Here is a 23,492-nt window from a genome sequence, read left to right on the forward strand (position 1 = left end):
ATCCTTTCTCTGCCGTATGTGGTGGCTTCTAGAAAAAAAAAGAAAAGGAAAAACTTCACAAGGCTATCCTTCAAAGGATTTTCTTTGGTATTGCCTTGTCTGTTTCTTTGTGAAGTGCCCGTCTTTTCTTTCACCAGTCTTTTCCTGTCTCTCAGTCACTCCTTCTAAGACTTTATGTTTCTTGAAGTCTGACTTTTTTGTTGCTGCCACCTGGCAGGGAGGAATAATAAGAATGCTGCATACTATATGTATTTTATTGCAAAGAACTACCATCACAGTGCTTCTGGCAAATCTGGTAAAATCTGATCTGAACCACAGATCCTTCTCTTTCTGTCCAGTACCGTGTCCTTGTCCTGCTCTGTCTCTCACTTCTTTTCACCTCTTACTTGCCTTGTCCTTTGCTTTCTCTTTTCCCCTCATTAGTCAGCAGCTTTCACCTCAGTTAGCTTCTCTCAGAGTGTTTCCCCCCGGCTGCCTAATTCTTCTCTTGGACAAATCTGTCTGAGTCACCCCCCATTTACCTCGTCCATCTTCCTCGTCCTAACTGTCCTCTCTTCTCTCCTCATCCAGAGGGTATCCAGATGACCCCATTGAGGCTGAGCTGATCGATGAGCGCCACCCTTACATCCATGGGATGTATTCAGCACCACTGGCTCAGCCAGAGAGGGGTAGCATGGCCAGTCTGGACCGCATGGGTGGTCGTCGCTCACCTTCCATCGACAGCATCCGCAAGGACCCACGCTGGCGGGACCCAGATCTCCCTGAGGTCATTGCCATGCTAGGCCACCCGATCGACCCAGTCAAGTCCAACGCCGCTGCCTACCTGCAGCACTTGTGCTACGAAAATGACAAGATTAAGAAAGATGTGCGTCAGCTGAAGGGAATTCCAGTTCTGGTGGGTCTTCTGGATCACCCCAAGTCTGAAGTCCATCGTAAGGCTTGTGGTGCCCTGCGCAACATCTCCTATGGCAAGGACAATGACAACAAGGTGGCCATCAAGAACTGTGATGGCATCCCGGGCCTTATCCGCCTTCTGAGGAAGACCAACGACATGGAAGTACGAGAACTCATCACAGGTAAGATACGTATTTCCAACTTAAATTAATAATTTGTAATTTTAGGATTGCACTCATTTCCTGTTGTGGTTGAAGTTAGAGGAGATTGATACTATTCAAGTCTCTTGTGATGGATACGATGACACATCAGGCAGGTGTTTCTCTTGGCTTTAAGAAAGCAGGTATGAAACAGTTAACCTAGCTTTGTAGACAACCAATAATCCTCTAATCTTATTTAGTATTTCATCCAATTTTTTGTATTAAAAGGTCAATTTGAATTTTTTATTTGTTTGATTTATATGAACTATTTCTCCACAGTCAGTGTATTACCTATAATACATCTTGTCAGCATGCCCCAGTATGGAGGAGCAGTAGGAGTACTGGGAGAGATGCTAAGCATTTTAGCCACCTAATGATATGTATTTTTGTAGTTTGCTACATTTAACATTTTTCTGTGTAAAGCTACCAGATTTCTGTGAACAACAACAGTAATTTTGCATTAATGGACAAAGGAGTTACTGGCTTATCACTGCCAGTGGTTAGTTTATTTAGTATTATTGTGTGAGTTGGGTACGGTGGCCCTGAGAGGTCAAACGCAGACAAAACATTACAGAAGTTGAATACAACATGACAGAAAAACGAAAAACCCACAAAAAACAAAAGATGTTTGCTTTTCTTTTTTTGACTTCTTCCGTTGTCTTTTATCCAACTTCTGTTGCGTTTTGTGTACTTTTGGATTTTTCTGCATTTTTCTATTTCCTGGTGTTTCCTTAAGTTGCAATGTGTTTGGTGTTTCAGCGTAACTTGGATCCAAACTAACTGTAGACTCACACAGTAAAACAAACTAACAGGTCAAAGCGCACAGTGGCTCTGTGGTTAAAATCGTTCCACAGCAACAGCCCGATTGGTTTGGCCCTGTTTGAAGTTTGCATGTTCTCTATGTGCTTGCATGGGTTTTCTTTGGGACCTCCAATTTTCCAGACTCCAGACTTCACTTCCTGATTAAAAAAAATGAATTTAAAAAGACGTGGTAGAGCAGCAACCTCTTTGTTAAAGTAAAATAACTGTTTTGTTCTTGGAATCTGCCATAATCCCTTTGTCTCTCTCTGCATGGTACTGCAGGGCTGTGAGTCATGCTTTATTAAGAAGCAGATCTTTAACTGCTGACACACGTTACTATTTAGCATTATTCATATCTATAAATCATCTCAACATTTGCAATAAGTTTGTTTCTAACATACTTGCCTAATTAGCACTGAATTGCATAAGTCCCTGTATGGCAGTGAAGATCTAGACAAGGCGTTTAAAGCTGTAATTAGTCCTAGTTAGATCCCAAGAAGACGTGTTTTGAGTGCACTGATAGGTGTGGGGGTTTTCTCACCACTTATTAAACGTAACGTATGTTAATGAGTAAAGGATCACCAATGGTCACGGATATCAAATTTCAGATTTGATTACTTTAACCTCACAACGTAGTACTGCGGAGACAGATGGAAAGTGGAGGGATGATCTATAGGACAGCAAAAAGCATATAAACATCGATTTCAGAAAACGCTATTAGATGCATCGGGTAATGAAATACTGTATGTTTTTAATTCCTTTAAGAGGAGCTATTGATTCAGATGCTAGGATAGGATTTCTTCTCCTTGACCCGGTAAATGTCATTGATGTGGGGAAAACACTCTGTGTATGTGCATTCAGCTAATCCCTAACACAATTGGCTTGACCTGACACACTTTCGGCTGGTATTGACACGTTTGGCATCTGAGAGTGGGCTTTTGTTTTCGGTGTGAAAAATGAGAAGCACTTTCAAGTGAGAAACTTGACCTTTGCGAAATGCAGTATACACGTTAGCCCAAAACAATTAAAGGAGTTGCTATTTAGGTGGCAAATTAAGGGAGGAAAATTGCTGACAAATCTGATTTGGGCAGATGTAGATAGTTAGCTAGGTGTTGTGTTGTCGATATGTTTGAGACTGTGGCCCTTTAAGGGGGAATGTTGGCTATATTTTGGCTATTGACAGCTTTAGTCTGGCCTTTAAAAACCACACACATGCATTTGTGTGTGTGTGTGTGTTGTCTGCCGTGACAGAGATGTTGCAGTGAGCGATGGCTGTGCTGCAGCAGAAATGATTGCCTTTACAGTACCTTGTTGCTCTCCTTCGTAGCTAAAAATAACCCTGCACCACAAGACAAGGAGGGCAGTACGGAGGAAGTTATTCCCCTCCCTCCTAGCCGTAATTATCCAACCCTCCCTCCCTCACTCGATCTAATTTTTTTCTCTCTTTCATTCATTATCTATACTCTCATTCATTTTCCCTCTGTCACGGTTTCCTCCCTATCCCTGCCTCAGTCTCCAGCTTTACGTTTCCATTGCCACTGCTCCGTCCCCAGTGAAAACGGGCCCGTCACAATGCAAGCTCAGCTCACAGGCTCAGCTCACAGGCTCAGCCGGTGCGGCTGGAATTGGCTGTGTTTTTCCTCAATTAAATATAATTGGGGGGATTTAAATACAGGCCCTTTTCTTAGTCCATGTGTTTAAGAGTTTGCTGTTGGAGTTTATGCCGTCCCTCAGAAACCACAGTGAGCTCTGTTTTCTACAGGGGAAATGGGTGACGTGGAAAGAACCGAGCAGTTTCTTTTTCCAACACACAAGTTGGGCAGACAGTGGAGTCGTTCATATTTTTGGAGCTTTGTATCGTTCAGAGTAATTCTATTTTCCCTCCTGGTAGGCTCAAGGCTGTTTGTGCCCTCCAGCAATTCCCACTATGGAAATGTAGATTATTAAGCGGATTTCTCTCCTGTTTTCCCTGCAGGAGACGTCTGGTTTTTGTGGGCTGACATTCAAGCAGGTGCCTGCTGCAGACCTTTTGTTGTTTGAATGAAAGATGCATATGGTTGGCAGGGATTTAAGCTAGAGGAGAGATAATGTCTAGACACACGTGTTTGTCTCTGCCCGGCTTTTGTGCTCTTGTCAGTAAAATTACAGTGTTGTCTGACAAGAGTTCGAAGCATGGGAAACATTTCTAAAACTGTAACTGTAACTTCAGCTTACACAGAACGCCTTGATCAGTTTGCTTTGACCAACCAGCAGCCAGTTTAACCAGATTCAATTAAAATGATCTTCATTGTCCAGACTCCTCCTGGTTATGTTTTGTTTTTTTAAATCCTTCTTGTGGTCGTCACTTACTGTAGTTGCCTTGCCTGCTGTTGATTGCTGAACAGATTGATAGAATGATTTTGTCTCAGACTCTCTTTTCGCTGAAAACAGCCACCTTCCTCCTGCTACTGCTAACAGGGAGTGATCCAAAACAGTGAGCTGAAAGACATCAAAATGCACTGGGAGAGTCATCTGGGCTTTTCTGCCTACTAGCTACTTCTTTCACATTGCTCACAGATTTTATCGGTTGTTTTTAGCAAACCCAAAGCACAAGATGAAGCCAGTGAGGAAGCAGTGTAGTAGCGACTTTGTAGTGATTAATGCCATCTGACTTTATCCAACACCCCCAACTTTCAAACGGTAAACCATTTTTTTTTTGACTTTATTTATCCCCAAGGGGCAATTAACATACAACAGAGCAGCATAACGTTGAAGATAAGGACAGTAAGAACAGGCAATAAGAGTGAGATAATAAATGCACAGAATATACAGTATAGACAGTTTTAAAATTAAAGTGACTGAAAGGTGAATAAATAACTGTGAGTGACTAAAAGTGAATAAAGTGTCGGTAGTATAAAAAGAGTGTAGTTTATGTTTCTGGTGTGGGAAATGGTGTTATCGGCTGGTGTTAAAAAGCAGAGTGGCTTTGGGGACAAAGGTGGCGCTCCTCCTCTCAGTCCTGCAGGAAATGCAGCGGAGGCATCGCCCAGAGGGGAGGCATTGAAATGCGGGGTGAAGAATGTGAGAGGGGTCGTTGATGATTTTAGCTGCCTCTCTAAGGGCCTGTTGGCTGAAAACCTGTGCCAGAGTTCTGACAGCCAGCCCAATGATTTTAGAGCACACTGTTGCCGTGTGCTGCAGTCTGTTCTTGTTCTGAAGGCTGAGGGAGTGGAACCAGCAGGTGATGGAGAAGGTCATGATGCTTTCCAGGAAGGCATAGTAAAAAGTCATCATGATGGGTGTGCTGACTCCAAAGGAGTTGAGTTTCCTAAGGAGGTGTAGCCATTGGTGGCACCTCCTTAGTAATTGCTGCGTCCCATTTAAGTGCCCCACTTCTAAGGCTTTGATATTTTCCATGCAGACTTGCTTGAGCGGCTCACTGATGCACTTGATACGACTCTGTTGGTGTTATTAATTACTAGAGATGGCACGATACCACTTTTTTATGTCCGATACCGATATCATAAATTTGGATATCGGCCGATACCGATATAAATCCGATATAGTGTTTTTTAATCAATAAACTGTTTTTTTAATATCTTGCTGCATTTTTTATAAGTTCATACTCAAGTTCAAGCAAAAAACAAACAAACACTAAAGCTATTCTGTTATACCTGTATGCAAAAAATACACTGCACCCAAAATATTTCATAGTTCAGCAAAACTGATCAATCTAATAAACTTAAACCTACTCAATCCTCCATATTCTGGTATTTTAAAGAGTACTTAGCAGAAATATTAAGCAACCTAACTAATAGGGTTGCAAACTCCCAGCAAAAAAAAAAAATAGGGAAGCAATAAGTTTTCATTAAGTTTGGGATCAGACAGCATTGTTTCAGCTCATACGGATGCCAGCCGATGGTCAACTAGAAAGTCCCGTACCTGGTGTCGGCAGGTGCCGTCACATATGCAAACCGCTTTGCAACCCAGCTATACGCCAGCTTCTCCTTTTTATGCTGCAATTTGTTACTGGAGCTGTTTTGTTGTGGGATCTTGCTGCTGTAAATCACTGCAGACATTGTGTGTGTCTGTGCAAGCGTACTGTAGCAGAGATTTTTCTTATTCTGTGGACATTCACAGAAGAACGAGTCCACTTTTTGAGGTCTCCCTCTTCTCTTTCTCTTCTCCTGCCTCTAGCACGCCCAATCTCTTTCTCCCTTCTTCTGAACCGTGCCTCCGTCCCTCTTTACCTCTCAGAGTGTGATGGATGGCATGAGAGGTGAGGAGGAGAAGTAGAGGAGGAGAACGGTAATGGGCAGAACTAAGTTAATAGCTGTGCTTGAAGAGCAACATGCCTGCCAGTGGTGCCTGGAAAATTTAATTAGCCCAGCCACAGCTCCAGTCCCTTACCCAGTCCTACTCTTAGTTCCTCCAGCCGTCATATCCAGGTATCACAGAGAGATGCAAAAAAAAGGGAGTATAAGAGCCGGCAGTTGGTTAATATGTAGTTCAGTCTGTTGGTTATATCAGGAAAAAACGATGAATCCAAACTGCCTGTTAGCAACAGTATATGATGGAAGAGGCAGGTTATAATGTGCATGTTAAGCTTTCCTTTTGGCTAGATTGCATTTAAAACAAAGTCATCAGAGGCTTATGAGAAAACTCAATCACAGTAAAAGATTGTTGCTGCATATATATATATATCAGATAACAAGGTTTTTCTGTCTTATGCCATTTCCTGTTTATGCAAACTGAAGCACAGTTGCCTTTGGAGGGTTTTTTAATAGCTGAATAAGTTCTGTTTACAGGAATATATTCCAGTAGGTTTTACAGGTTATTTAGCATATTCATTTTATTACACGCAATGTTTTAGAAAATTATTTTCTGGACCAACTCAACTAGACTGCTCCAGAACTATTTCTCGGCAGATAAACAACATTAATAATAAACCAGAAAGAAAAGTTAAGGCCTGATCATCAAAGTGAGGGATTTCTTTGCATTTTTAAAAAGCACACACGCACCAATAAATCACAACACTGATTTTCTTAAGGCGCTTTGTTAATGTGAGGAATAAGACACTACAAGATTAAAAAACAAACAGAACAGGCAACTAACCCTGGTCATAGGAGGTGTGTATTAAATCTAATGTGATCTGTCGTGTCAGTAAAGCTTGCAGTGTTCTCATATTTTTATTACTGAGCTTTATTCAGAGTATTAATTAAAGTAGGTACTTGCATTCATTCAACTCTGTTTGTTTTCAGTTATGTTGCAGCCTAGATTTGCTCTTCTCACTTTTTTAAAATTTCCTTTGGAAGTTTTTTGTGTTTTTATTACTTTAATATGATAATTTATTGATCAGGGAATGGTGCAGCGGATTGGCTGATTAGATATTTGTGTTAACGAGCAGCTGACCATTTATACCCAATGAAGTGGATGGTGGATTGGTAAATATCACCCTATTAATAAGCATACATACTTTCACATGTGAGAGATGGAAAATTTGATCAAATTAACAACAACTACAACATTTGCTTTGATTATTGTTTATTTTTTTTAACCCATATTTTACTTTTTAGATTTGTTTATATAAACTGTAGTGACCTCAATGCCTCATACTTTTCTTTGTTTGTGTCCTATTATAAGACTTTTATAAGAGTTTGCTTAACCTCCAGAGACAGATGAAAATCAGTTTATATTTGTGTTCGTGGAAAGTTCAGGCAGAAGTTAGACTTGTGCACTTTTCGGGGTTTGGATCACCTGGACAGTTTGGCTTAGATCAATGCAAATTGACTGCAGCTCTAAAGTGGCTCCGTATCGTGCGCCAATACAATAATTAACCGAAACTCTTAGCTCAGCAGTGCATTTTTGACAGCTGACGTTTCTATCCAAACTAAGTGCAGCGTTCTTCATTTCTAGCTGTGAAGAGAAGTCTGGTTACAGCGTATATTGTTCATGTTGCCTGTTAAATTTAGGTGTGAATGGCATCAAATAACCAGCACACACACATGAGTGTTTATGAGGGAACCCGATCTTTTTGGCATGACAATTGCATGGTGTCTGCCTCCGGCTTGCAAGACAGCGGTACATCCCTAACATGCCCACCTCTGACAAGCTGACATAGGACAGCAAATGGACTAAAGCTGATACAGTTGTTGGCCTGAAACACTGGCGGGATGCTGGATGGAGACGGTCGCTTCCACAGCACTCTGTCATCTTAAATAACATTCTGTCAGTGGGCTGTATGCCTGTCGTACTTGATGGATCACAGCCACGGCAAAGACATGCCTTTTCCCTCCCCTCTGGCATATGTGATCTGTGCAGAGCTGACTGATTCCACCGGCCTGAGCAGTGTTTCAGTTGGAGCACTGAAGGTGACGGTGAACTACCAAAGGAGCGAAAGAAAGTTTGTATGGTGAACAAGAATCTGGTAACTTTAAAGCACAGAGCAGTCTTTCAACATCCTGGGTACGACAGATCAGGGATGCATGTATGCCGTATGCACTTCCAGCCAAGTTGAAAAATGGACTGCAATCTAGAAACAAGTATGCACCATTGAAATAAGGGGCATTATGCACCATTTATCTTATAGCAGGGAATACACATCGGGCTTGGATGCTGGAATCATAGAAATGAATGAACAAGACTTTGTCTGAATATTATTAAAGTGCCGTCTGTTTCTTCCTCCTCTGTGGCACGTTGCAAAAGTCATAAATTAGCACCACTTATTTCTGTTAGGACACCGACAGCACAGTGAGAAGTTTTCTTTGCCTTTCTTAAGATCCCATCACTCATTGTGAGTTGATTGCATGTTGCATTTTGCTTGTCACGAGTAAAGCTGATGCTAATGACACAACAGTGGCAGTAATCAAGCTGTCAGGCTGGCAGGCATGAATGTTAGCTAGCTGTCATCATACTAAAGTACAGACACCACAAGTGCACGTTTGTCTTTTAATTGGATTCATGCCTGGATGCGGAGATTTCCTCTCAGATGCTCGAATGTGTTTGTTTGGGAAAAGTGACACAATTGACCCTGTGGGGAAAAATAAAAAGCAGATGAGATGGAAATGCTACCCTGTTGGGTAGTGCTAAATTCTGTGAGCGTCGTCTGCGCCAGTATCTGTTTCACACTCACATAGTGCCACGGGATACTGTGACTTCATAACGAGGCCAAAATTCAGATAAAATGATAAATGATTTTCCACCGACTGTGACATCTGTCTCTGCTGATGCTAACACACCTGCGGCTGCGAGCACTGCACTATTTACTTATTTTCTTCCGATCACAGCTTCAGTTTTGCTGATGGAAGAACATCCATATGCTAAAATAAAATCTCAGCTTGTTTTGCACCAAGTTAAACGTACCATGAAAGTGCCTGTCTAAAAAAAAAAAAAAAAAAAAATCAATATTGAATTTGTAGAGGTATGAAATTTACAGTAAACACCTGAAGCTCAAAATTAAACATGCTTTTCTTTCTACAATGTAATTACCTGAGCGTTGGTGATTTAATGCTCAACGGGATATTTTTCCCTGAATTTAGCCTGTAAGGTTGTGTTTACTCTCAGGACGTGACCTGCTCCCAACAAGCTGTGAGTCAGGTGGAGTGTTTTAGGTAGAGTCACGGCTGATCGTACGATACGCACCCTCCCTCCCAGGAAAGAAATAATCACAATATCCCTTGTGTGGAGCCACACCCCAGCTTCCACATCTAATAGCATCCCACCCTGGTGGTCTCTGACGCACAGGAAGTCTAGTCTAGTCACCAACTGAAAAAACAGCGAGTGGAGCTCCGGTGTTTCCACTTCAGTGGCCGATGTCACAGACATGTTAGCATCAGCAAAAATGTATGCTACATTCAGTGGAGGTTTATTTAGAAACTGCGAGACGCCAAAAATTCAACTGACTTTAAACTCGACACCGCGCTTCCTCACCAGCAATCCAGCTGCAGACACACCCGTGCACACGCACAGGGATTCCTTAACTTGGTAGTGCGTGATGGCAAAGCAGAGCGGAAGAAGGTCATGAACTAAATTAAGATTTACTGTTTTGTAAGAGCGCCGCTTAAGTGTTTTAGTTACATTATGTTTTTTTTAACATTTCAAAGGAAACGGTCAAACAAGGCAGAACCACATCAGAGGGACTGGAATTATTTTTAGTTCAGATCTGTCCGCTGAGACAGAGTGGAGAGCATGATTTAACAGGGGAAATATTGACCGTCTGGAAAATGTACAGAAACCATTTTAAATAAGTGTGCCAGGAAGTATGACTGCTTCACTGCTCTGCTAATGGCCTGTTTATGGGACGAGAGCGAGTCACACGCTCTGGGTGCATGTGAATACAGAACTATATGAATGCGTTTATATGTGCAAAAGCTGCGAGTCTCTGAGCACTTTGGCATGTGCGAGTGTGTAAATATTTGCTTAATCTTAATCTTAGCCCCCAGCTGTTAGTCCTGTGGACCAGATTGGAGTGAGAGGGTGGGGTGGGGACGCTCGCAAGGAAGCCGGTGATATTGTATGAAATAAAAAAGGACAGGTGTCTGCTACGTTTTTTTTCTCGAGAAAAAAAAGAACGTTTCTTTCTGTGGTTCAGCTGGCAAATTTGGCTCATCCGTCAACACAGTCGGCACTTATCCGGCTGCAGTTTCTGCATTCATGGAGGCATGCTAGATGCTCTGGATGTCACTTGGCTTTAAAAACAAAATGCCAAACTAAGGTGGGACTTAGACACCGTAAACAGCGTTGTCTATAGCTGTGAAGCTACAGCTGATGATGATGATAAACCTCCATACATTCCTTTAGAAAACATACTAAAAAGGCTCATATAGATTTTTGCTGATGCCTCCCTTCCACCGTAACCCAGAAGTGAATAAGCATTGTACTTGCACGTTCACAAGTACAATGCAAATGCAAGTTGCTAAGAGCTTTTCCAGCATGCATGGATTAAGTTGCTGCTGCATAGGCACAGGGTTTTAGGACCAAATTGTGAAAGAGGAAAATAAAGGGTGTGATAAATGATGAGAAGCAGAAACAGAGACCTGAGGGCTGGATTGATGAAAACAACAACTCAGGAACGTGTCCAACATGGGCTTGAGCGAGGTTTTGGGGGGTTTTTGTTTTGTTTTTTTGCTTTTAAAGTGTTTTCCTCTCCTCAAACTGGCTGCCTCGCTTCACAGCTTCCATGTGTCTGAGTGAAAAACCCATCTGATGCTTGATGCTTTAACACAGCATTTTATTTTTCTGTGGGTTTGGCTGTCTGGCTGTGCTCCCAAAAATTCCCCTCCTCTTTTCTTTGTGTGCCTGCCTCTGTTTTGTGAAGCCCTGGGATGCACATACCCAGCTCAATTTAGTTTACTTTTTTTTTCTTTTGCTGAAGTATAAAATTGGCTGGCTGTTAGTGAGATTTGCAGCCACCTAGAAAATGCTCTTTCTCCTGCTTGGATTTCTTGGGAAAGATAATGGAGGACAGGGATGATTGAAACGGGGTGTGCATGTGTGTGCTGTTGGATAGAAAAGCCGAAGCAGATCATTTATCCCGATCCAATACACACACAATATCTGCAGGACATGAGATCCGAGCGGCACATTACGTGCAACAGCTGAGAAATAACATGATGTACTGTAAGAACGCTGTGAACCTAATATTGCTGTTGACATATGAGGATATTATAGAAATATCACAGCGATACGGCTGCTGTAAACTTTGTATTTATTACAGCAAAGTAGCAGTCAGCTATGTTCTCATGGAAGAATAATAAAAGTATTACAGTGGGGGGGTTTATACAGTGCAATATGGTCCGTTGGTATCATGCCTGGATAATGAACACCCAGTCTTCTATTATTTTTCTAAAACATATTTTTTGCCAAACTAAATGTGTTTCTGATTGCAGTCTTAAAGCCTGGACAGTAGGCTCCTTTGTTTTTCTGTTATACGGCTGTTATTAAATCGCATCACTTTCAGTTTGTGTGCACAGTTTCTCTGTTCTGTTCTTTTTTTTTTTTTGCCTGTTTTGCTACATCATTCCTGTCAAGCTTCACCTTCTTTCATTCTCTTGTGTTTAAATTGTCAGCTACACCACCCTCACACCATCTCTTTTTAAAATGTTCTCTCTCTTTGCAGATATATGTGCATGTATATACGCCTCCTTCGTATATCCTCTCTTTCTCCTCTCATAATCCTCTTTTTTAACCAACTTATTGCTATCCTCTTAATTCGTCTCTGCATTTTCCTCCCATCTGTGCTCCCCTGCAGGAACCTTGTGGAATCTGTCATCCTATGAACCCCTGAAGATGGTGATCATCAACCACGGCCTGCAAACCCTGACCAACGAGGTGATAATCCCCCACTCGGGTTGGGAGCATGAGCCCAATGAGGACTCAAAGCCGCGTGATGCAGAGTGGACCACCGTGTTCAAGAACACCTCCGGCTGTCTCAGGTAGGATCCGCCCTGGACTGGATTACTGGCTCCAACTAAATTATGAAGATAGTTCAATAACAGTTTCATCCACCTGTTAAACATAGCTTCTGTGGTGACTAATAGATTTCGGAGAGGGAAAGTTCAGAAATCGGATTAATCAAACGACTGCATTTCCATCAAAATAAATGTTATTAGTCATTTGACTCAAGTGTTAATATTTATAAATGTCTCAACATTCAACAAGAAGCAAATGGAGGCTAAATGTGTGCACAGGATAAAAAAATGATCCAAAATTGTTCCAAACATATCAGAAGTGTCTCTTTCACTGTTTCTGACCTGGAACAATGTGTCAGTTCAATCCTTTGGTTTTTCAGCTGAAAAATAATTGACAAATATTTTTGATAAACTGTGAGTCACCAGCTATTTGCCATGTAGGACCTGCCATATCTGCTTTTTGAAGTTTTCCAAATACATGGACGCGATGCCTTCTTTCGCCACATGTGGAAGTAATCTGTATTGGCTGTAAGACTCATGATTGGACAGGACAAGCAATGTGAAGATTTTACTGTGGGGCTTAGGGAAAGTGAAATCACTTGATGATATTTTACAGTCGTATTGATTACCTGTAGAAGTAATTAGCCAATCCTTTACTTTGACTGCTCACCTAGTTTGTAAGGGAAAAAAACAAATCTGCAAACAAAGAAAAAGTGCAGCTTATACTCCCAGAGTGTCTTGAAAGACAAGATACCAGTCTGCAAGGATACCAGTTTGCAAAGATACCAGTTGGAGAGGTGGACAGGTGTGATGCATATAAAACTGCTTGATGACCTGTGACGGGGTCACATAACCTCCTAGAAGAATTTACGATAGAGCAGTTGCTGTGGCTCCTGTGCATGCCTGCCTGTGTCTTATACATGGAAAGTGTGTTGGTGTCTGCAGTAGAGCTGCTTGGTGACTTTGGTCTGTGGCTTTAGGAAAACATTAGGCTATTTTTGACACAGTGCAAACTTCTAACGTTACATTTGTTCACACAGTGCGTTCACACTTCTTGTATTTTGGGAAATAGTGCTCTGTTGTCCTCGTTTTCTCTGCTTGTCCCTTATTATTTTAATATTAGCCAGGTGACTGACCACCCCAGCTAATGAGTTTGAAGCTAAGACTAAACTTAACAGGTTACGTTTAAATAATCAAACAAATGAAGTTAATCTTAAAGTGATGAAGGCTGAGTAAAGGTAAATTTAGCCCACAGTGCAAAGTGTTGCTGCTGACAGTTGAATGTTTCTTGTGGAGTGCTCCTTTATAATGGTTGGAAAAATACACCATTCAGAAGTTAGCATTAAGTTACAATAAAAATATTACTTCTGAATGAATGTTAAGCTTTTATCCATAACCTGGAGTTATTGCCGTCTCTGGAAACAGTTCTTAGATCAAGTATTTTGTTTCACGCAGCTTTCTTCATACCTCTTTATGTGCCCATTCGTTTATAAAGTTAAGTTTCAGTTCTGAACTTCCCACATGCAGATACTCTTAAGGCCTTGATGGTCTTCGTTGCAAAAGTTGCAAGCTCACTGGATGCCTTAAAACAATGGGTCACTTCATTTTGACCTAACAGAGTTGACAAATGGCAAATTCGAGGGGCTTTGAATAACAGGCTCATACAGCTCTGTTATTGTTAGCAGCGAAGTAATTTTGCAGTGGCCTTGGTTAACTACAATATATCACTTTACGATACTGAGGTACATACAAGTACTGAGGTAGAGGTCAATTAGTAAAAAACAACAAAACAAAGTAACAATACCAAGTACTGCAGTTAAGGATTCTTGAATTTTAATTGACCACATTACTGTTCTTCCTCTTTCCCTCGCAGTATCTCTGTGGGTGCTGCTGACTCCTGAGCGCCCACAGAAGCATTGTCACTTATTTCAAAATAGCTAAAAAACACAGGTTTCTCTCACTGACATATATTTCTGCTGATTTTGTTACATGATGGCACAAAGGTAGAGCGGTAATTTTCCCAGTATTGCTCTATATGTTATATGTAGTGCCGACGTAGGACAGTTTTTCCAATTTCATTGTACTACTGTACTATGTATGACTGTGCAATGACAATAAAGAGTTATCTTATCTTATCTTATCTTATCTATGAGATAAATGCTAAATAATTAAATAGGTGTGTATGTTGTGTGCCTTAGATGTAATTATTAGAGTGCTGATTAGATACGTTTTATTGATGAAATCATTCATGAATTAATCCCAGAGAATAAAAAAGAAACATTTGCTATTCTACGTCAAATATAAGGACAAAACTAGCCTAGGGAGTGTTTTCTCTGGAAACGTTAAGTAAAAGTATAACAGAACCGCTAAACACTTTAGTTAACCTTGTAACTCTTAAGGAGTTGTACAGTAATGATACAGAATAAAGCTGAAAAATATCTTCTAATCTCTTTCTATCAGGCTTCAAGCTTTTAACCACTTGCTTAAAACCTTTTCCGCCACAATAATTATCTCCATCTACTCTTCTAGTGCTTTTGTAGTGGCTCCCCCTGTAGTTACTAAATTGTCATTGGAGGCTGACATGGTGCTCTCACTATCAAACATGCTTACCTGCTGTCATTGCTGTGCTGTGCTTCTTCTACCACTCCTACCAATGCAGTAGCAGTTAGTGCAATCTTTCAGTCTACTGTAGTTTATCGTTTACCAGGCCTGCTGCGCTAATCATGCTGAAGGTTATGAAAACTTAAAGTTGAATGTATATTTTACCCTTCACACTATGTCATAAAGCAAGGCAACTCAAAATAGATTCTTTTACAATTTAATTTATCTCCACATGAGCTTTAAAGGTGTTGGCTCGTGGTTTTATACAGTGAGTGCTAATTTCTTGTTGTTAATCACTTGCAGGTGTATCCTTAGACTGCTAAGAAGCTTCGGCTTGATGTGTCATTTCAAACTTATTGCTGGTGTGATTTTTTTTTCTTGCTTTTTCAGGCCCAACAGGCATAATTTGAAAAAAAAAAGCTGGATCTGTATTGATTTGTTAGCCTGACATTTGTGCAGTTTACCACATGCAACAAATAGGCAAAGTACCTAATGTGCCGCTCTGTCTCTAACAGGTAAATTAAAGGTATTTTGAGCATCAGGGAAAAAAAGAATCCTTCAAAACTTCTCTTCATCTTTCTTAAATCCTGTCGTCAGCTGAGGAGGACGGCATGAGTGCAGCATTGTGTTCCTGTTATTAACTTCCAAGTAGTTTCCCCTCTCTTTTTTTCTCCTCTTTTACCTTGGCCACTCATTTTGGCTTCGGCTCAGAGTGACAGACTGTAGTAAAGTGTGAAAAACAGTGAATGTGTGTGTGGGTAATCGCGCCTCGTGCCTGGCTGTGCCATTTCTTCCTGGGCCAGCCAAGCCTGTCTAGACTGTAGTCCAGAATTCCTCCCGCAGTAGATGCTGCGGCTTGCTGGTCGACATCCAGAACGATATAACATCCAAGTCCAGCGCAGACCCAAAACACCAGAATGTATTTCACATGTTAGTTGGCTTCCTTCTAGTTTTCCCAGACAGAAAGTGTTGAAACTTGCTTGTAATTTTAGAACATTTTCTGCTGAGTTGAAGAACAGCATTAATGAACCTGGAGGGAATAAATGAAAGCTCTGATGAAGTTGAGGAAAGTCAAAGACAAGTCATAGAATATTTCATGGAGGCCACAGTGGACCTACTGCTCTTCTTTCATTATCTCTGATATTCCCTCTTTGTGTTGTTTCTATCTAATGTTTATTACACAGCACTGTATCAACCTTGATATCATCATTTCTGTCACATATCACAATATCTCGCCGCCGCTCTCGCTCCTTTGACCCTCGATGCAGGCCAAGCTGACAAGAATGTGTCTCCATGGCAACTGTTACTAAGCCCACAGTTGCTTAGACGCAGGGTTTGTGCACCGGGGAGAAGTGCTGATGCCAGGGAGAATCTGTTTACTCACGCCAACAGAGCTTACACCTCAATAAAAACTGGAATAGTTTTATTATAGCAGCCTGCCTCCGGTGTCGATAGGAGCCTGCTTATTTACAGCGTTTACGCTGTGGGCTTGGTGAAAAGGAAACAGAGGCTGTGTGTATGTGTGTGTTGTTGTAAGTGGTGTTGAGAGTGGAGGGGGTTACACAATAAGACTAAGGCTGGAAAACAAGACCTAGTTTTGAATTGGAAATATTTCCAGTAAAAGAACGGGAATGCAAGTGTTTTGTGATTCTAGCTTTTAATTAATGCAATTTTGAGCCAGTACTGGACCCCCCAGTATGCTTGCATGCATGCTGTTTATAAATGGCTGCTTGTTCAAAACAGACAAATGATTGAGTATATACAACGAATGATTGTTATCTGAATCCTGGCGAGCGTGGCTGCATTGTGGAATTGCAGAGTCTCCTGGAGCTGATGGTGGATGCTTGAGATTCCACTTCAGCGTGTTTCAGAAGCTTTCCAGAAGTGGCTCTCCACTAGGTTTGGCTAAAATAACACACCGACAGAAGTGAAGGCAAGCTGCAGAGGGTTAATGAGGAATTCAGAGATAGGCAGGGTATGGCCTATCCACTCAGGTTTAATACTAAAATGAAATTATTTCACACCAGGAATAATCGATTAGAGGTTTAAATAGTAGAAATGGTATAACTTCCTACGGTTCAGTCTCATCACGTGGATGATTACATAGCTTACCGAAAATCTAGGAAACCTATAGATGGGATAATATTCACACTTCCACATTAACATTTCCTCTAATGACAAGATAAAATTCAGAAATACAAAGGACGCCAATTTAATAATTTATTAACAAAAATAAGAGACTTGTTTCAAGATTATATTCAAATATCAAGTCAGTGGAAAAAACATGCAAGTAATAAATCGAAATGCAAGTATGAGAAAGAGTCTGAGTTTTCCATTTCAGAGGATGATTGGCAGACTGTGTCTGATGCTGTTGACCTCCACCAGCTCAGGTGCTTGGAGAGGATTCTGCTGGCAGAACCTATAAAGATATTTTATAACCCCCATGTTAAAGTATGCACACACAGGTGAAACGACTGGTTTGTGTTGGCAGAAGCGTGGAGAACAGCTGGCAGACCACTATCATATATTTTGGAGTTGCACAGTCATCTTGCCCAGCTGGTGGGAGAAAATAAGGGCACTACCGACTATATTGGGAAGAGAGGTGGACTTTTTGGTTCAACTGTGTAACACTGTGAGCAATCTACTTATACATGTATATTCTACTTAAATACTTCTACATGTAAATGTTTGAAAAGTGAATGCCCAACTAAGAATAACTTGGTTACAATAGTGAGTAACTTCCAAGACATGGAGGGAATTGCTTCTTTATGGACTGATCCATTCTAAAAATTTGGAAGAAAATTTATGCATTATGACGTTCTACATTTGAAATGCTCTGGTACAACACCACGTTTACACAAGGTTATACAATATTCACCAACTATAAGAAATAAAAGCCTTTGATCCGCTTATCTGAACTTAGTGATCACCTTGATCCTGTGATAAAACATTTCTACCCACAGCTGCTTTTTGAATGATATGAATCAAAAGCATTGGCCTTTGCAGGATTCTTAACCCAACACAATAGATTTTGGAACTGCAAGTTAGATAGCACTCTAAATCGCTGTCACCAAGACAAAAATGGAGGAAATATATCTGATCTTCCAGTCAATCAATGCAAAAGCGTATCGCAGCTTTTCTGGCAGCATGTGGTGACTGCCTCAAAGGGTCTGATTTTGTTACTTAAGAACATTTTATTGTTGCTGATACATGAATGTTGTTTTTAAAAGCAAAAGCAAAAGTAGCCATATTTTTCTGCAACTTGGACTCTGCTCATGTGATTTTTCTATGGCAACAGAAAAGAAATCAGCATTCTGGAAAGTCCTGCTTTGCTGAATGTCAGCTGAAGCAGTGCGACAAATAAGCCAGTCACTGCATTACAGTCAACCCTCCCATCCTAAATAATTTAGAAAAAATGACGAGATTGATTGATGGGGTGTGTTTTTGGCACCTTAAATCTTGCTACACATTTTGCTTACAGGCTCAGGCATTATGAAAAGAATCTCAACAAGGATTAGATACGAAGCTCAATCCATACACTGAATCAGAAATACGATCAGCACTGATAAACCTGACAGATACCAGAGCTGAGGATACACATATGGTCCCAAATGCTTCTGCTGACCTTGCAGGGCGATAGCAAAGGTCAGCCAAGTCTTCATCCATCTCCATCAGTGCTGCTCCACTCTTTTCCTGCTCTATTGTCCTCCGATGACCACATGACTCTTAAGCGACCTTCACACCCACAATTCATCTGATAAAGCAGACACACAATATACACACTGACGAGCTGATGGGGTCTGTGCAGACTGAAAGACAGACAGACCTCTGAAAGCACACCCGCTCGTTCTCTCAGTTTCTAACGGTAAAATATGACACGCCGAGGTCCAGAAAAAAATACATTTTCGGAATTCTGAAATTGTCAGATAATTGGAGTACGCAAGGCCGTACGATGAGCTAAAAACTTTTAAGAATGAAGCGTTCTCATAAGGGCACTGACCCATTGTGGTGTCCTTTTTATTTTTGCAGAACCACTGCACGCTCAGAAGCAACAGTGTCCTAAAAACATGTCTTTCTGCTTAATAATAGAAGACCTTGTGTTTTTGAAGAACTACATGTTTTCAGTTACTGCACTTGATCATCAAAAAGAAAAGAAAATGGTCTTGTTTTTCCAAATTATATAATGTTATTCCATTGTTGTATTATTTTACTCTGGTATTTTTTACTGCGTTCTACAGTATCACCGTCCAAACACGACAATCAACTCAGATTTGGCATAGTGAGTGCCTATAATTGTGAGCGTGTTGACATTTAAATACACTGCTCAAAAAAATAAAGCAACACTTTTTAATCAGAGTACAGCATCAAGTCAGTGAAACCTGTGGGATATTGATGTGGTCGGTTAAATAGCAGAGGGGGGCTGTTAATCACTTTCAGCTGCTTTGGTGTTAATGAAATTAACAACAGGTCCGCTAGACAGGCAACAATGAAACAACCCCCAAAACAGGAATGGTTTTACAGGTGGAGTTCACTGATATTTTCCACTCTTCATCTGTCCTGACTGTTTGTTCTCTAGTTTTGAAGTGGCTAGTGTCAGTGTCACTACTGGCAACATGAGGTGATACCTGGACCATGCAGAGGTTGCACAGGTAGTCCAACTTCCGCAGGATGGCGCAACAATGCATGCCATTGCCAGAAGGTTTGTTGTGTCTTCTGGCACTTTTTCAGGACCATCGAGTGTATGCCAGGAGACAGGCAGCAGAGCTGGACAGGGCCGTAGAAGGTCCTCAACCCATCAGCAGGACAGGGATCTGCTCCTTTGTGCGAGGAGGAACAGGATGAGCACTACCAGAACTACAAAACAACCTGACTAGATGATATGACTAGGAACATGTCTGACATAGTCAGGACATAGAAACTACTGAGACCATTTTGAGTTGCTGCGATGAAATTTCAACAAAATAGATTGGTCTGCCACATAATTAAAAAAAAGGTGTCTTTGAATTCAGCCCTCTGTAGGTTGGTAATTTTCATTTCCATCAAACAGGGGTTTTTGTTCCTAACACATGACCCAGTCTAGATATTTTCGGCATGATCTTTTTCCATAGAGATCTCATGTGTTTTTAAAGTGTTGCTTGAATTTATTTGAGCTGTGTATACAAGTAACGGTTATATTACACTGGATAGAAATCATTTAGATTCTTAGGAGGTTCTCACCACTGCTGGTGTCCTGTCCATTCCAGGACTGCAACATTCCAAGAGAATGTTGTAACATGCTGGGGTTTCTTTGGAAGTGGGTTCAGTTTTCTCTAACAGTAACAAAAACACCCACGATGTGACAGCTGTTCCCTCTAGTTCCTCTATTACAGAACAAAGGTACAAAAGGATTGAGAATGGGAACGGATGAGGGAGGTAACGTTAGAAGAAGGGATTAGTGGCAGACAAACAAAGCCTGGTTTACTAGATCTCAAGTCATGCATTTGAATTCATCCAGTAGTTGCAGACCATCAGTCTGCACTCAGGTCATAAAATGACCAACTAACCAGCTGTTGGCTTGGGTAAAAACCCAATAAAATTATATGTTTGCTGCCACATTGCTATTAGGATTGGTAGAATGATGTCTGTTGCCTGAATTTTACTGCAGCTGCATTATCTTCCGACTCCATCTGATGCTGTTGTACATATCCAAAGCATCCTCATGCGTCAAGCATCTATGATGCTGAAGGTCAATTTTTCACAGAAGCCACATCAAATAGAATAAAACGAATAAGAAGGACAGGAAGTTGGAGGAAATAATCAATAACAGACCAGGCTAAATCCGGGTGTGATGTGACCGTGCCGGATGGAGAGGCAGCGTCACAGATCCACACCGGGCGTATTCATGGATACAGGTGCTAGTTGTTAAAGCAATGCATGTCAGTTTTCCAGATATACAGATATGAGTGAGTAAATGTCACAGCAAGCAAAGTTATGAGTAATGCCAACGGCAGGCAGTCAAACCTGGCCTAACATATTTCTGTGGTTCCCACATAAAAAGAAAGTTTTTGTAAAGCAGTAACAGTTTGTAAAAGGCAGGACAGCTCGATAATCACTAGTACATATAGACCATAAATAGCACAGCGCCACATGACCTGTCCATAAAGAGACAACAGCAGCTTTCTTCACTGTCTCTACTGACAGATGTACCATCTATATACCTCCAACAGGACAACTGTTCCCTCAAAGACTGCTGGAAATGAAACAGCTGACAATAAATCCTCGTGTCTGTCTGCCCCCAAATTCACTTCTGTCAAATAAATCCAAGGTGAGCGCGCCACTAGATTTGTGTACAGGGGAAATGACACCTCTTTTTTTTTTTTAATACCTGGAGACGAATGGGGTTAAGTAGAGATTGTCGATCCTTTCTGCACTGTCTCCAACCAGGGATTAGTTAACGGTTTGTACACTGCAGGGTGATTCAGTAGACAAATGGTAGCTTTACCTAAATACACACATCAAAAACATGCCTGGGATTAAAGTGCATGGGTGTTTTCACTTGTAAATTAATCATTTTTGAGCAGAGAAGCATCTCCTGATGCAGTTTTTTTATGCTCAGTTCAAAGAAAGACCCAAACGCAGGACACCTGCAAACTAAAGCCAATCTTTATTTAAAATGTGCTTGTTGCAGCACATTGCAGAGACTGATGGAAGAAACAAATAAAACAAGACAAACAAGACAAGGAGGAGTCTGGTAGACAGACAAAGACCATAACTGCCAGCTAAGGGGAGCACTAGACTACACGGAGACCTGAGTTCACTAAATTCGTTGAACGCAGGTAAATGATTAACAAAATACAAGAGAGAAAAAAGCAGAAACCCCAAATGGCTCCACAGTGTTTGCAGTCTAAAATGAACCGTTCAGCACTGTAGCAGCGGTAGACCTCATACATGTTTCAGTCCCCACGGCACAAAAAAGAGGCGCAGTTCTGCTTACCTCGGCAATGCTGCCACTCTTCCAAAGGCCTAACTGGGGGTCAGCTAATGGGATTATGTGAGTTGGAAGCCCTCATAAATGAAGTCCCCGGTGAGGAGCGGGGAGTCCCTGCTATCCCTTAACCCTCTTTAAATCCTTTCCCTTTCACAGTCAGACAGGCACACGAAGACTGCACCAGCTCTGCTGCCGTGCTTGTAGGAGCTGTGCTCAAGGCGCTGGGTGACGCTCGCCCCCCTCCTCCCCCCGTACCAAAAAAAAGAAATTTATGTTAATAATTTTTTTAAAAGATTATTCCTAAAGCTGTCTAGCTTTATTGCATTGTACATCTGAGGCAGACAGAGGATGGAGGCCGTGGGTCACATGGAAACTCTAAAAATCACACGGCTGGGGAAGACTGATATGGGTTTACATGGCACTTTTATTGAACAGTGAGACATCTGGCTGTAATTGTCATCCTCTCTGTATGCTTGTTATATTCACTTCTTTAGGACTATTAAAAACACTTTCACTGCCTTCGGTGCTTTCCCTCTTCCCTTTCCTAATTTTTGTGAAGGTATAAATAGTAGTTATAGGAGTACTGTTTATAATTAGAGCAGGCTCTCAGTGGATAGTTGTACTGTGATTTAGTATCCTTACTGCTTTATTGGTATTTCACACTGGATGCCAGCCAGAGTCAATGAGATGGGATTCTGGAGACTGTAGTGTCATATTTTGAAATGGATAATTTTATAATTATTTTTAGCACAAACTATTGACTTGTGATTATTCCAATTTAAAAAAAAAACCCCTATTGGTCAAATTTTCATTCGCTTCCTCAGACAAATCTTCGTCTATGCACGCCTCCTAAGCTTGATGTGTGTTACTTTGTTTCTGTAGAAATGTGAGCTCAGACGGGGCAGAGGCTCGGCGCAGACTGAGGGAATGTGAGGGATTGGTGGACGCTTTGCTGCACGCTCTTCAGTCAGCTGTAGGGAAGAAGGACATGGACAACAAGGTGAGACAACATCCGGGTCATCCACTATCATGGATTCAGAATGAGCTCATTCTAATAGCAGCTTGTTGCTGTAGTGTTCTTATGAATTTATGCTGTTCAGTATTCCTGTGATGAATGTAGCTGGTAATTTTCCCGTCTTTGTTTCACAGTCTGTGGAGAATTGTGTTTGTATTATGAGGAATCTGTCCTATCACGTACACAAAGAGGTGCCGGGGGCCGAAAAGTACCAGGACCCGTCGGCGCTACAAGCCCCAGGTTCAGCGGGACCACAAAGGAAGAAGAAAGACGATGCTGGTTGCTTCGGAGGCAAGAAGGCCAAAGGTGAGAGGGAGGATGAACAGAGGAGATGAAAACACTGTAACCAAACAATCACAGCTATCCAGTTCGTAGAAGATACAGATGCATGGATGATCTAACTCTCAATACAAATGTGTGCAAATAAAGGAGTTACTCACAGCAACACAACAGCTCTTAATGCATGTGTTGCTTCAGAGGTCTTAATCAGTGTTCTCCTGTGACTGTTATCTAAATGATGCCGTTATCGCCCAGCTGTACAACAGTAATGGCCGCCATTAATCAGTCAGCCAATGAGATGTGACTACCTGCCAGTGACCCCTGACTTCTAATGGCTCTTTGGAGAA

The 23,492-nt window shown here is 41.4% G+C and overlaps 1 protein-coding gene and 1 long non-coding RNA gene across 5 annotated transcripts in view; one reads left to right on the forward strand and one right to left on the reverse strand.

The window, feature by feature from the left end:
- The window catches only part of arvcfb (ARVCF delta catenin family member b), a 274,658-nt gene that overhangs the window by 184,478 nt on the left and 66,688 nt on the right, over positions 1-23,492 (forward strand). For all 4 annotated transcript variants that reach the window (XM_085474489.1, XM_085474492.1, XM_085474491.1 and 1 more), the window contains 4 exons: positions 571-1,076; positions 12,124-12,307; positions 22,734-22,851; positions 23,001-23,172. In XM_085474489.1, the coding sequence (XP_085330615.1) occupies positions 571-1,076; positions 12,124-12,307; positions 22,734-22,851; positions 23,001-23,172 (980 nt within the window). The remainder of the gene's footprint in view (positions 1-570; positions 1,077-12,123; positions 12,308-22,733; positions 22,852-23,000; positions 23,173-23,492) is intronic.
- LOC146696381 (uncharacterized) lies at positions 15,880-16,136 on the reverse strand. Its single transcript, XR_014923093.1, has 2 exons — positions 16,081-16,136; positions 15,880-15,914 (listed from the first exon to the last, which is right to left on the reverse strand). It is a non-coding gene; the product is annotated as an uncharacterized LOC146696381 (long non-coding RNA).

The sequence above is a fragment of the Copadichromis virginalis genome, linkage group LG12, assembly GCF_057382275.1.
Source record: "Copadichromis virginalis isolate Kocher_CV1m ecotype Utaka linkage group LG12, C_Virginalis_male_GT1.1, whole genome shotgun sequence".
NCBI lineage: Eukaryota > Metazoa > Chordata > Actinopteri > Cichliformes > Cichlidae > Copadichromis > Copadichromis virginalis.